Genomic DNA, 14,054 nt, shown 5'->3' with positions numbered 1-14,054 from the left:
GATTGCCATCTGGAGTCGGGAAGGAATTTTTCCCTTTTGGGGCTAATTGGACCATGCCTTGTAAGGGTTTTTCGTCTTTCTCTGAATTAACAGGGATATGTGAGGGAGCAGGCTGGAGTTGTACTTTGTTCTCTGGTTGAACTCGATGGATTTATGACTTTTTTCAACCCAAAAAACTATGTAACTATGTATAATTAAAATGTGCTTTCCACTCACTTTTTTCCTAAGTTTTATCCCAGGAGATTTTTCAATTTTCTATTTAAACTAAGTTTTTAGCAATTTGCAACTGAAAAAGTACCAACAAGTAGATGACAAAGTACTGTTAAAATTAGTCTGTGTACTTGTTTGCTTGCTGGTGGCTTAAATGCTTCTTTCATTGAAAATATCACCCAAGTGAAAGCTTGGGAGAAAAAGTTAATTGCATATGGGCCAAGGGCTTATCAACTTAAAAAGTACTGAAAAGTAGGTGAAAAAGAACCATCAAAATTATTTTGAATATTTTCTTGCTTTGTGTTGGCTTCAAGGGCATTTTATTTACACATTTAAAATTATCACCCAAGCGAAAACTCATGCGATAAAGTTCATTGCATATGGTCCCTGGTGTTAACCTTGTTTCGAACGTTTGCCCAAAAGTATTTTTTATCCTTGTATGATTATTTTACTAATAGTTGAACAGTTATAATTATGGTTTTCTAATATTTTAGTTGCCCTCAAAATTCGTTCAGTGTTTTGTTTTCTAGTTTTTTTTATTTCCTCCCTAGCATTTGTCAGTTAATTTTAATCTTTTATGGCATTATTTTCTGCCAGTAAAACACATCATGCCAACTCTTTCTCCAAATGAATCTTGCCATCCCTTTGTCCCAGTAAAATGTTTTATGCCCGACCCTTGTCTCAGCAGAATAAATTGTACTGGCCTCTTAAACTGATATAATGGATTATGCCACTGTCTGCTGCCAGTAAAATGTAGGGCATCAGCTACAGGCCGCAGTGAGAGTCTCCTTGCCATTATGTTAAAATATTTCAAAAGACAATTATTAAAACAACTACTACTCCACACATGCTGATTATACACCACAGTTTGGGGGTGCAGGCAGCGGTTTCTGTACACCTTGTAAGAAAAAAAACAAACATAAGTTAGCAAGAATATAGGACATTTTCAATATCTGTACATATCAAGTTACTCTTTAGTACATTAAATGTTCATAAACCAAATACTTTATATAATCGCATATAATCCTAATTTTTAAGCACAAACAAATGTGCTAAAAAGTTACCCCCCTGGCTTATATTGGCTTATATGCAAGTCAGTGGAGCAGGTTTTGTTATTGGCTGAGGAGCGTAACGGTCTTGCACTATTGATCCTGCTCTTACCAGCTGGTACCCTGCTGGGTCTGTGCCCCCATCCCCTGAACATGCAGAGTGCGCTGTTCAAAACTTACCAATGTCTCCTGGCTTGTGAAGCGGAGCGTGCAAGCAATGTGTCAGTGATGCAATGATTGGGGATTCTGGCAATCACTATGTCTCATATCTGATGCCAACTAGTGACGTTTTGAGACACAGCTGTATGATCCTTGGTGCACGTCTGGCTATGGGGAGAGGGGATGACTTGTACTGGGGGCACATCTAGCTAATGTTAGGGGGCTAAGCTAGGGAGGGGATTATATGCGAGTCAATCACTTTTTCCTAGTTTGAGGGAAAAGTGGGTACCTTGGGGTATATGTAGATCAGCTTATATGAGTATATACTGTTAGTGTTAAAAAGAGGGAAAGGCAATACTAATTTTACTAATTTGGTAAAACTGAAACCCAAGCCATATTACCAAAGCAATATTTTATAGAGGCAAATAATGAACATTAGAGATAGATGGTAGCCATGGTAAAGACTAATCATACGCTTTGGTTGCCAAGAGTTTTTCCTTTACCCAGTTGGCACCAAACCTACTGAAGTGTTGTTTAGATGAACAAAACAACTTTTTGTCAAATTCACTGAACTTCTTGTGGGCAACACCTTTTGATGGCAAACTGCAGATAGAGGTTTGTTGCTAACTTTCAGTGATGTTGTCTTCATCTTGCAAGGGTTGCATATGATGTATGTGTCTTTTAAGTAACCATGCAGTGAGATGGGAATGCAGGCTTCCATATTTTTCCTACTAAAAAACTGGCATTTGCCTGGCTGTCTTTATCTGTCACTAGTACCTTAAGCTACAGAACCAGAACAAGGATATAGATCTGGTACTGTGACTCTAACTACAACAACCACATGCTTCTTTCAGGCGTGAGATTTAAAGTGGACCTTAACTCAGAACTCCTCTCTGCGCTAAAAGATACACAACAGCATAATAACATTTAAACAAAAAACATTTCTTTGTTACAGCTGATACAAATACTAAAATAAATCTAAACCGTTTTTACTTCCTGATTCATGGAAGCAGACATATTGTTTACAGCCTGTGCTTTCACATGGGCTTATCTGCCATAGGCAGTCATGTGACACAGGGAGGATCAAATTTCAACTTGTGACGAGACAAATATTGTATTTTAAAATTTATTTTTTTTAGTATTTATATAGCGCCGACCTATTATGCAGTGCTGTACAGCGTATATTATCTTGTCACTAACTGTCCCTCAGAGGGGCTTACATTATAGTCCCTACGATTGTCATATGTCTATGTATGTATCATGTAGTGTATGTTTCATAGTCTAGGGCCAATTTAGGAGGAAGCCAATTAACTTATCTGTATGTTTTTGGGATGTGGGAGGAAATTGGAGTGCCTGGAGGAAACCCACACAGACACAGGAAGAACATACAAACTCCTTGCATATGTTGACCTAGCTGGGTTTTTAACTGGGGACCCAGCACTGCAAGGCGAGAGTGCTAACCACTATGCCACAGTGTTGCACAAATGAGGGGGAATTAAACAGGCTATACTCTCTAAATGCATACACGGTGCATTTCTCTATTTTCCTTCTGTCCTGTGCACTTCAAATACTACTGAAGCAGGTAAGAACAGTAAGACAGCCATGCAACTGGAAATGTTTAAAAGAAAATAAATTACTCCGCCCCATAATCTTCTCATGAAAATAACTCTTATTAATATTGCTTTATGAAGCACCAACATATTCTGTGATGCTGTGCAGAGTAAGAAACAAACATCGAGGTACATAATAATACAGACATTGGTATACACAAAATATTTAAATATTGGTACATAATACAGAATTACAGAGACACATTTACCATGATGAACAAGATGCCAAGACACCAAAGAATGAGAGAGACCTGCCCTTGTGAGCTTACATTATAAAGGAATAGGGAGGAAGCAAAAAGTGGGGTAGTATACCATATGTATGCCTAAAGGAAGTGTATGCTTTGGAAAAGTGAGTTTTGAGGCAGCCAATAAAGATTTCAGGGGTCATAGAGTGACTGATGTGTTTTGGAAGGAGATTACAGAGGAGAGGTGAGCCACGTGAGAAATCTTTTATACGTGAATGTGAGTGTTTCTAGAAGAGCTAAATATATTGCAATGCAATCTCAGATAGGCAAGAAGTCTCTGAAGAAACTTTATTGACACATATACAAAAGTAGAAAAAATGGTTCTTCAATATCACAAATTGTAGGTCTTAAAAGCACATTGGTTGGTTTGAAACAACAATTGGTTGTAGCTTTATGGGTATTTAAACTTCAAGGCTACAAGGCTATAAAGCTACAACCAATTGTTGTTTCAAACCAACCAATGTGCTTTTAAGACCTACAATTTGTGATATTGAAGAACCATTTTTTCTACTTTTGTATATGTGTCAATAAAGTTTCTTCAGAGACTTCTTGCCTATCTGAGATTGCATTACAATATATTTAGTCCTTTTCAAAGATATTAACAGATGTTGAAGGGCATGGTGGATTGCCCCAAAAAGGACTGTGTTTTCTGATCCTTCACAATATAAAGGATCGCATCCCAGAATCTGTTTTACAAAATGTTTCTAGAAGAGGACAGAAGTAGGTCATGCAGATCTGAGTTTGTGGTCGGTTTGTTATCTGGAAACTAGTGAGGAGATGTGCAGGGGAGAGAGATTGTGGAGAGCTTTGTAGGGTAAGAGTTTGAAACTTGATTTTCTCGTTCATTGGCAGCCAATAAAGAGCTTGACAGCGAGGAAGATGAGTGAGTTGAGCAGCCGAGTTCAGTACAGATTGGAGGGGTGCCAGTCTGTTGGTAGTCCACAAACCATATGTTAGCCACAAACACTTCAACCTTTAAGGAGAACTTCATAGAGATTAACCTCCTTAGCAGTAACCCCGAATCAGGCTCAGGCTGGAAATCCGCAACTCAGAGCGGTAATCCCCCGAGCTAGATCCATGGGAGGTGAGTAATGTGCAGGGCTGCCACAATGCCAGATACCACAATACCAGATCCCCAATGCCTTCTACCCTCACATTTATCACATAGGGGTCTCTCCACCAAACTGTGTGTGTGTGCTGGGGGTGCAGTCATATGTCAGTTTCATTGACCAGTTTAAGCTGTGTGATTGACGCATTATCCTGCAGTAATCTATACCTGTAAGATACTTATACTAATCCACTTAGTAATGGACCCATTTAACCCAAAGACCTGTACTTGCATTGAGAATCGTTCTTTCATTACAGCTTTTATGATTTCAATGACAATGAAATTAGATGTATATTTTTCATCATATGGGAATATTTCTAAAAAAACGTTTAACATGCTTTTGTTTTGCACATAGGACGGGCCTTCGGAAGAGGCAGCTCTGATTCTTCATAGGAAAGGATTTGATTGCAAGTTTGCAAATAAAGACCTTGGACTCTTCTGCTCTACATCTCAGGGAAAGGTATTTCAATGGGAGTGGGTGGTGGGCTGTATCTAATTATTGTTCATATAGAAAACGGCTAGTAATGCATCTGCTATGAAACTGTAAATCACATCATTGGCAGGCAGACCAATGGAATATTGTCTTTTTGTAAATGAGGAAGTGTGCACTGAAAGCAATATGCAGACACTCATTGTTGACCACCTTCTGTAAAGGGCAGGTGCACCTTTACAATGCCGATCTTCCACTTGTATTGCATATAAAGGAAGTCTTTGGTCAGATATGATTGTACTGTGCGGCTACATGCTACTTCCAGCACTGCGGCTGAAAATCAAGACAGGCTAGTAGCATTTTCAGAAGGAGATCCCACATGCTACCTCTATATCTCTTTGTGCGCATTGCCTTGAACTACAGCAACAAACCACTTAGTACATGGATCTGCAATATGGCAGTCATCAGTCACGTTATACCATGTAACGTGATTATAACAAGATGTGAACCAATGAGCTGTTATAGAACCGCTGTCACAAACTACTGTGGTCCTTAAGTGGTTCAAGCTTCAACAATGTGTATATCTTTCCTTGAACAGGTGTTCAAAGTAATGGTTACTAGCTTGTTATCAGGCTGCTTTGTGTTCTCTTTCACCTAAGTCTATTTTTCTGTCACTTGTGATTAGTTATATGAGTTGGTTTCCCTAACCAACATGTAAATAGGGACGAGGGGGAAAGGCAGCATTCAGTCGGTGGGTGCAATTTCATGAAAGGGGGGGGGGGGTTAGAGGCACACTCCCACACAGCTGTTTCCAGAGCTTTGCTCTCTGATTTTGGGGTACAAAGCACATTATATAGGGATGTTTTTAATCTCATACACTCTGTTCATCTTATACAAGGGAAAGGACTGCTGAGATAGAAATGCCGTACACGTCAACTCTCTATGCGCTTTAACTTGCCCTAAACACAGTTGGCCATAGAAGTGGGGATCAATGCTTTACTGTTTAGCATTAGTAGCAGTGTGTTGTACTATATTAGCCATTCATTAGGCGCAAAGTTCTGAATGCGATGATACAATGTATTGGGGAATTTTAAAAGATTTAAAGGATAAGTTTTCAGTTTTTAGTAATGCCTTGTAAGACTCTACACAAGATGTGGAGTCCAAAGAATATTAACTGGTGTAACAATTGGAAAGTAGACGTTGCAGGTACGGGGGGGGGGGGTTGCTTAACTACTTGCCAACCCTCCTGATTACGGGTTTACCTCTCCAGATCAGGTGACCACTTTTTTTTTTTAATAAGGAGGTTATGGTGGTTATACTTTTTATAGAAGTCCTAGCCATGGGTCTCACCGTGGTGGAAGGGGGTGTAAATTGGGGGGGGGGGGGGGGGGGTCTTCAAAAGTTTTTTTTCTCGGGCCTCATGGTTTGTAATTACATCCTTGAAGGTATTACTTTATACCGAAAGCTTACTATTTAAATATTTTAAAGTTAGCCAGTAAATGGTATCATCCTGATTCAAAACTTTCTGCTTTACTGATTATAGAAGAAGAATACTGAGAGACGATTGCTGTGAAAAGTTCATATTCTGAACCAGTGATCTTCAGTTTTGTCAGCATAATAACATTATTAAAAACTAACTCTGTTTCCCTTTTATTTTTAGATACCAGTTCACCAATTTTTCAGTGGATTTAAAGTCGAGAGTCTCAAATCATCAACCTTGTCATTAATGCACACAGCTCCAGATGCCCGCAACTTAAGTACAATCACTATGGGCCCCATGGACATTAGCACATTCCGCGTAAAACTGAGATGAACTTTGCTGCAAGCAACAGCCGCGTCTCTTGTGTTACATGCAATAAAGAAGCACATCGTTATGGCAGCTTCTGGACACTGTGAGGATTTGCGTTCAACGTTTTCTGTTGACAACACCTCCATGAAAAGCCATTTTCCTAGCCTTTTTCATCCACAATTGGAAAAATAACATTTTGTTTAATTGCCCCAGGTTTAAAAAAAAAATACCCTTCCAGAATCGAATGATTAATTAACTTATGTGGGATTTCCTGTCCGCCTAAAGTATTCTAATGGTAAAATATGCTTTACAAAATGTATTATGGCAAACAGCCGTTGACTTGAAGCAAGTGGCCAAATAACTTTGACACCTGAAAAGTCAAATACTTAATAACATGGTGCAATGAACAAGTATGTGCTGCAACACACTGAAGTCTTGTCAAGATTAACAAATAACAAATCGTATCTTGGCAACACCCGTTTGAAGTTGTTCATTTAGATTAATTTATTCTATGGATCATAATAGACTCTGGGCTCCAAATTGCAGCCACATCTATTGCTAAGATACATAAACCACTAATGTATGTGCACATAATTGTGAGAAATATGTTTATAAAGTATTTACACAGATGTATCAGATACAGATGTATACAATAGGTATTACACCCACGTGCCAGCATAACTCTGTTCTATCTGCTACTTGAATTCTCTTAAAGAGAACCTGAGGTGGGTTCTAAGAATCCTAATAGCAGACAGAGGCTGGGTCTGCATATCCTGCTCAGCCTCTGTTGCTATACAGCGTCCCTCCAGGGCCCCCCTGCGCTCTGCTCTGCCCCCCATAAATCACACGCCACGTCCCTTTCCTCCCGCGTCCCTTTCCTCCAATCAGAGGGGAGGGAAGGGACGCGGGCAGGGAGCGGCGATCTAAACGAGGCGGGGGAGCAGCGAGATTGATAGCCAGAGGTAAACAGCCAGCTGGCGACAACTGCGTGTTGCCAGCATGGTGTGTGATTTATGGGGGGGGGGGGAGGGGGCAGAGCAGAGCGCAGGGGGTCCCTGGAGGGACACTGTATAGCAACAGAGGCTGGACAGTATACACAGACCCAGCCTCTGTCTGCTATTAGGATTCTTAGAACCCACCTCGGGTTCTATTTGAAGTAAATCTGTAGTGAAAAAAGTGCCTCTAGGTGTACTTACCTCGGTAGGGGGAAGCCACTTTTTTTCCTACAGCAATTCAGTGTCTCATTTAAAGTGTACCTGAAGTGAAAGTAACAAGATGAGATAAATGTAACTACAGGCCCAATTCTGCTCACAGCTAGCCTGTATTCCTTTTTTATTTTTATTTTTTACTCAATGTAAGGAGTTAAGAATCTTGGACTCTAAATTATTATCTACAGTCAGATTGTAGTGTAACTCTCACTGATAACCAACTAAAGGTTATAAAACTTCTGCTTGACTGAGAAATATTTCTCAGTGCAGGGAAGAGATACAAAATTGAATAGGTTAAATATTTGTCTGTATATCAAAACTTTAAACCTACATTTCAACTTCAAAATAAGACTACGGGATTTCAGGAAAGTCCACTTTGGGATTACGATTATAGGCATACATGTTTCTCATCTGTTTATTTTAACTTCAGGTTTGCTTTAAGCTGGCATACTTGCCTCTGCACTTGTCTGTGTATTCATTCAAAAAGGGAGTTAAGAAGTCTGCTGCGCAACACACATTGGAGGCAGTGTGCACATTTTCTAAAACTGAGCAGGTTGCTTTGGTAACTTTCTCTGCTTTTCACTGCACCAAACAGTAATATATGCCCTAAACACCTCTGACAGGTGTCCCTATGTAAATTTTCTCTTGCTCATAATATTGCTAATATCTACAGGATCCTTGTAGTAAATTTCACATCATCGTGTTATTAGCTGCTTGATTTGCACCAGCAAATTATTTAATTTGATTCAGCTGCAGCTTGATAAATTTCCACCTCTAAAGTTTCCCATGCATAACTCGATCATCCTGTACGATCGACCATCCAATTCGATCATTTTATCAGATCCAAAGGAAAATCTGTTATATTCCACTCTGCATGATTGATGGAAATTGGCCAATATCTGAGCGAATCAACCAATCTGCTTGGTCAGACAGAATGGAAAATATCGGTTGATAAGGAATTGGTTACAGATTTCGATCGACAGTTGATTTTTGTTTTAAAAGCATGGATGCACAACATCGTTTAAATTGATTAGTGAAGGAGAGACTCATAGGATGTCGCTTGTAGTATGTGGGCCACTAGTCGATTGACTTTTGCTCAACCACACTGTAGTTGATCACACAATAAAGTAGACTGCGTAATCGCTCAATGGGAAATCGAGTAATGTATGGGTATCTTAAAGGCAATGGAAATAGCTTATCTATAAGAAAAAAGCTGATCAAATTTTAAGAACTGAAAACTTTTCTGAGAGAGGGTTGGTGCAAGAGATTAACAACACCTTGATCTAGTACGTATGCTGCATTTCAGAATTTGATCTTGTCTTGTAGGCTTGTGTGATGAGAATGATCCCCTCAATCTTGGTTTGGGCTAATGTGGCTCAAATTGAAGGAGCATAAGTTGTGGTGTTCTAATTTTTAAGGTACCCTTGTCACAAAATAAGCAATAGCAATGCAAGGACACCACATCATACGAGGTAGTGAGCCTGATCTACTAATGCATCTCCAGTGGTCTCCAAGCTTCTTGATGTTGGAGGTGATCTAATAAACACCACTGGGTTAATCCTTTATTCTGCTGCAATTGGCTTAGACTTGCTACTCTGACCTGGATCATATTTATTCATAGAATTGCCTAGCGGATTTCCAATTAATGGCTGTGATTAGTGCATGCAGCATTCACAGTACAAGTATTATTGAAATCCAGGATAGCCTTGGTTTGTTACGGGGAAAAAAACTCCCTTTGGGGTCCTACATGAGACTATAATCGCACAACTTCTATGTTGCTAACCTTTCAATAGTCTGCAGTATTTACTACTATATGTGACTGCTGCTATCCTTCACTGCTTAACAGCAATGAGATGCTATTTCAGTCTTGCAAGCAAGTACACATCATATGCAGCTTTGAACTGGGACCTTCAAATGCTGTTTTTTTGATTTGCCCTATTTCAAGTTCCATAAAATTTGCTTGAAATTTGCATGAAAGCTGTAATTATTAGCATCTGATTGACCATCTCTTATAGCAGTGCTTGGAGATCTGTGGAGATACCATAGAGTAAATCAGGCCCATTGAGTACTTGTTATGCACTCCTACAGTTTTGAAATCAGTGCAGCTGGGTTGAGTTTTTCCTGACGGCCCTTTTCCTCACATCCTGGCTGTGAGAGGAGGCCATTCATTTGTTGACTGCTGCTTACAGTGACATCGCGATTATCACTACTGCCAGTGTATAGCAAGTTCTGTTAATTGTACTTACAAGTGTACTTTAAATAGCACCCAAAGTGTGTTCACCAATAAAGCTCATGTCTCCCACGTTTAGTATTGATGCTTATTCAGTGGTTAAAAATCTAATTGGCTAACCTGCTTGCCTGGAAATGTGATGGACAACTGTGACTGCACTCCAGTTTGCAAAACCTCTGTGGTGGTTTCTGTGAAGTGTTAATAGAGCAGCACCGGGCTCTGTAGCCACGCCCCATCCCCATCTCTGAAACTGCTGCCCCAACGAGGAATCTCACACAATCTGGCTATGGCCTCAGAACTTGGGGCGCGACGCGGCACTAGAGCTGGGGGCTGCTCCATTAACACATTAAATGAACAACCACCACAGCGGTTTTCCCAAAGATGGGGTGGGGCTTCAGCTGTCTAGCACATTTTTGGGTAAGTAAATTAGATTTTTAACCACTAAATTAGTATCAATATTAAATGTGGGAGACTGAGTACATTTCAGGTGCTCTTTAATATCTTCCTTCTAACTTTACCCTAATAGCCGGATGCTGGCGGATAATGCATCATATGTACTTGATCCATGTTGTGAAATAATGCCTTAAATATACTATATATTTTGTTATCTAAAATGTGGTGTGGAGGAAATTCATCTACATGATCGGTTTTAAAATGTTGATTAAATAATACAACTTTACCTTTTTCATTAGAAAAAGATTATCCCGTTGGTTGGTTGGTTGTTTGGTTTTTTTGGGGGGGAGGGGTCCAATGGAATTCTGGTTGTTGGTTGTTACAACTAGTAGACAATTACTTACACAAGGTATTGCCAATACTATGAATGAACATGATGCCAGCATTTTAGGGTAGTTTAAATGTAACCTACTGAGGTTTTTTTTGATTTTCAATACAAAATGATGTGCAATCTGATATATTTTATATCCCTCCATTTTGTCTTCATTTGTAAACTTGATTCCTGTCAGCGACGGTTGTTATGACCTGATTGGGATCTGTGCAATTTTTGTTTTCATTGCTTATTCACCATGGAGGTGATTGGAATAATCAGAAATCCAGCCAAGGATTTAGGTTTATCTGCTTCCTAAATGACCATATCAAAAATAATGTGCCTTATTTTTTTTATACTTAACAATTTTTTGAAGGTTGTGTTCTTTTTAAGGAGTTAATTTTCACTTATTTTGTTGTCCGAATCCACAGCTGCCAGAGAATGCTGAGACCACAGCTTCATCGTAGATTTATGCTGTACTGACGTGAATTGTGTGGCAGAGTGAATGTCACATTTCATGTCCTGTTACCGTTCTCATTCTTCATAAAGCAATGCCAAGGAATCATTATTGTTTTAGTATTTACTTAGCGCCAACATTTTCTGCAACGCTCCTTACTTTTTTTTTTTCCCCAAAAAATAATAATTGCTGCCATATAATTCTGAGTGCCAGATCAGCTGTAGTCAGCTGCAGCTTGCAAGCCACTGTGGAACTATAAATCGTGTTATGCCTCTGCAGTATCAGCATTTAGTGTTAAGGTGCGTGCACACCTGTGATGGATGTCGCCCATCGGGGTGACATCGCTGGGCCAGGCTGCACAAACACGAGTCGGTTGTGAAGCTGACGACATGCTGTGGTGTTGTGCGGGGAGGTGGAGGGTGCGTAGACAATGGGATCGGCCATTGCAGGGTGTGAGTTGATCTTCCATGTGGATCGGGAGTTGCAAGCCGCTGTACACACGCCTAATTATCAGATGAGGCAGTCGTTATCAGACGCCCCAGCTGACTTAAAGAGAAACCATAACCAAGAATTGAACTTCATCCTAATCAGTAGCTGATACACCCTTTCCCATGAGAAATCTTTTCCTTTTCTCAAACTGATCATCAGGGGGCTCTGTATGGCTGTTTTGTGGTGAAACAATTCCCACAGTGTAATGTGCCTTACAGCTCTGAGGTCCTGACATCACACTGTGGGAGCCTTGTTGGATTGCGGGAAATAACAGTTTTTTCCAACTGCCAAAAAAGCAAGCAGCATCTCCTTCCAGTGACATCACCTGCCAGCAGTAAAAATGTCACCATATGATAAATGTCAGAAGGTAAATCAGGGAGAGAAAAGATTTTACAATGGGAAAACACTGACTAAATCATTTATACATAATTATTGTAAAAATTAAGCGCCTTCTTTATTATATTATTTTTCTTGGGGTTCCTAAGTCCAGCGTGTGTACGAGCCGTAAGAGACATCCAGTGTTCGCCAGGTTTGATAACTTGGTATAGAGGAGACTCATGACTTGCTGTAATGGGTAGTTCTCCGATTGCTGAGACTGAGACTGTATAATGCTAGTCAGCCTGCGGATTCCATCACCTTTTTACCAGTAAACTCCTGTGGACTGTGTCCTGCCTTACTGCTTCCTTCTTCAAATTCACTCAATTGTTAAAATGCTTTACAAACGCAAATGTTGAATCATTTTTCTAATGCCATGTTTTCAGTTTAATGTATTCTATAACATAGAGGGTAAAAGCACATACAGATAAAACATTGCTATATATATTGTACCAGCCTGCTTTATTCTGTGGCTTTTATCAAAGCTGTGTAGTTTGCTTTACATACTGCCTAGCTTTTTCGTGCTCTAGCTGCATTTACAGCAAGTCCCAAAGTGTTAGTGTACTTATAGTGGAGCCCTGATCAATAATGCAATATGCTTGTATTACCGATTTGAGGCCCTTTTTATAATACGGACATGTCTTTTCCAGTATAAACAGTATAATCTTTACTATGGACCTATCCTGCTAGCAAACTACCAGCAGTGTTTGCAGAGTCCTTTTCCTGAAAAAATGCTAAATGAATATCTTTTCCACTGCTCCTATTTACTTGCTCATCTGCAGGTAAAATCCGAGTTCGCTTTATCAGCACTTCAGTGCACATCAATATAAAGTAATGATCAGGGGTTTCTTAAAGAGTAACTGTGACCCAAAAGATTCTGAATGACAAACGATTTACTCTGTCCTCTGTAAAATTAGTTTCCAGTAAAAAAAATAAACTGACATCTGTCTTAGTGAGTATATCAACATCTCTTTGGGCCACCATTTTGCTTCTTATGCTGATGCTTTTCAAGTCCACATTTAGCATTGTCCCATCCCCTTCGTGGAAGTGAGATTGTAAAATCTGTGATACCTGGCTAGGACAGCATCCAGTAGAGAGGGGAAAATTACTGACTCCCATAATGCAAAACGAGGCTAGGTGTGAGAAAAGGCCAAGGCCCTTTCATCACAAGGAGTGGAGCGAACGGCAGTAAACCGGCTGAAATGCGGGGCAAATTAGAGGGGGGAAAAACACCTGCCATATTATACCTTGAGTTAATATAAGTTTTTCGAATTGCTAGCCAGAGGTATGTATAATATGAAGCACATGCCAATATTTTGCCATTATTTAAAAACAAAGCTAGCATTGATAACTATGCTATAGTATTCATCAGAACCTTCTTTTAAAGTTTTTTTTTTTTTTTTTTTTAACCAGTTAGTCCAAGTACAACAACACCTTAAGCCTAGCGTGAGAACCATAGGAAAGGGCAGAATCTAGTTGGTGCTTGTGATGGGCTAGACTCAATTCCATATGAGCCAACCTAATGTAAGTTGCTCCACATTTCTGTACTTTATTATTGCAGACCTAGGTTTGCTATAAATGTTGCTTGAGCTCTGTACAAGACAGGCAGTTTAGAATTCAAATACTTCAGCTTTGATATAAAACATGCATTGAGCTTTAAAGTATGGCCTGATATGTTTGTGGTGCAGTTTTAGCTGTGTACTCTTGACTCCAATTTTAGCTCAACGATCCTTATTTTATTCCATATGCTGCAAATGCTTAGTGCCATATGTTGATACCAAGAGGATTATTTTCAATGTTCTGTAAACTGGTTTGGGGAAGAAAAGGCCAAGTCTGCTTGGAAATTGTGACGCCTTTCCTTAACTGGGTCAAACCTAGCTAATATTTATAGATCTTATTATTTTTCAGCTTTATGTTGCTGATTTACATTCC

At 39.6% G+C, this 14,054-nt stretch overlaps 1 protein-coding gene across 2 annotated transcripts in view; it reads left to right on the top strand.

Annotated features, from left to right (window-relative positions):
* MAN2A1 (mannosidase alpha class 2A member 1) overlaps positions 1 to 7,337 on the top strand; it is a 183,732-nt gene extending 176,395 nt beyond the window's left edge. For both annotated transcript variants that reach the window (XM_068247382.1, XM_068247388.1), the window contains 2 exons: positions 4,737 to 4,841; positions 6,472 to 7,337. In XM_068247382.1, the coding sequence (XP_068103483.1) occupies positions 4,737 to 4,841; positions 6,472 to 6,624 (258 nt within the window). In that variant the 3' untranslated portion in view covers positions 6,625 to 7,337. The remainder of the gene's footprint in view (positions 1 to 4,736; positions 4,842 to 6,471) is intronic.
* Positions 7,338 to 14,054: the final 6,717 nt, after the last annotated feature.

The sequence above is a fragment of the Hyperolius riggenbachi genome, chromosome 1, assembly GCF_040937935.1.
Source record: "Hyperolius riggenbachi isolate aHypRig1 chromosome 1, aHypRig1.pri, whole genome shotgun sequence".
Classification (NCBI taxonomy): domain Eukaryota; kingdom Metazoa; phylum Chordata; class Amphibia; order Anura; family Hyperoliidae; genus Hyperolius; species Hyperolius riggenbachi.
The sequence above is the reverse complement of the archived record's forward strand: the minus strand, read 5'-3'. Positions and strand labels throughout refer to the sequence as shown.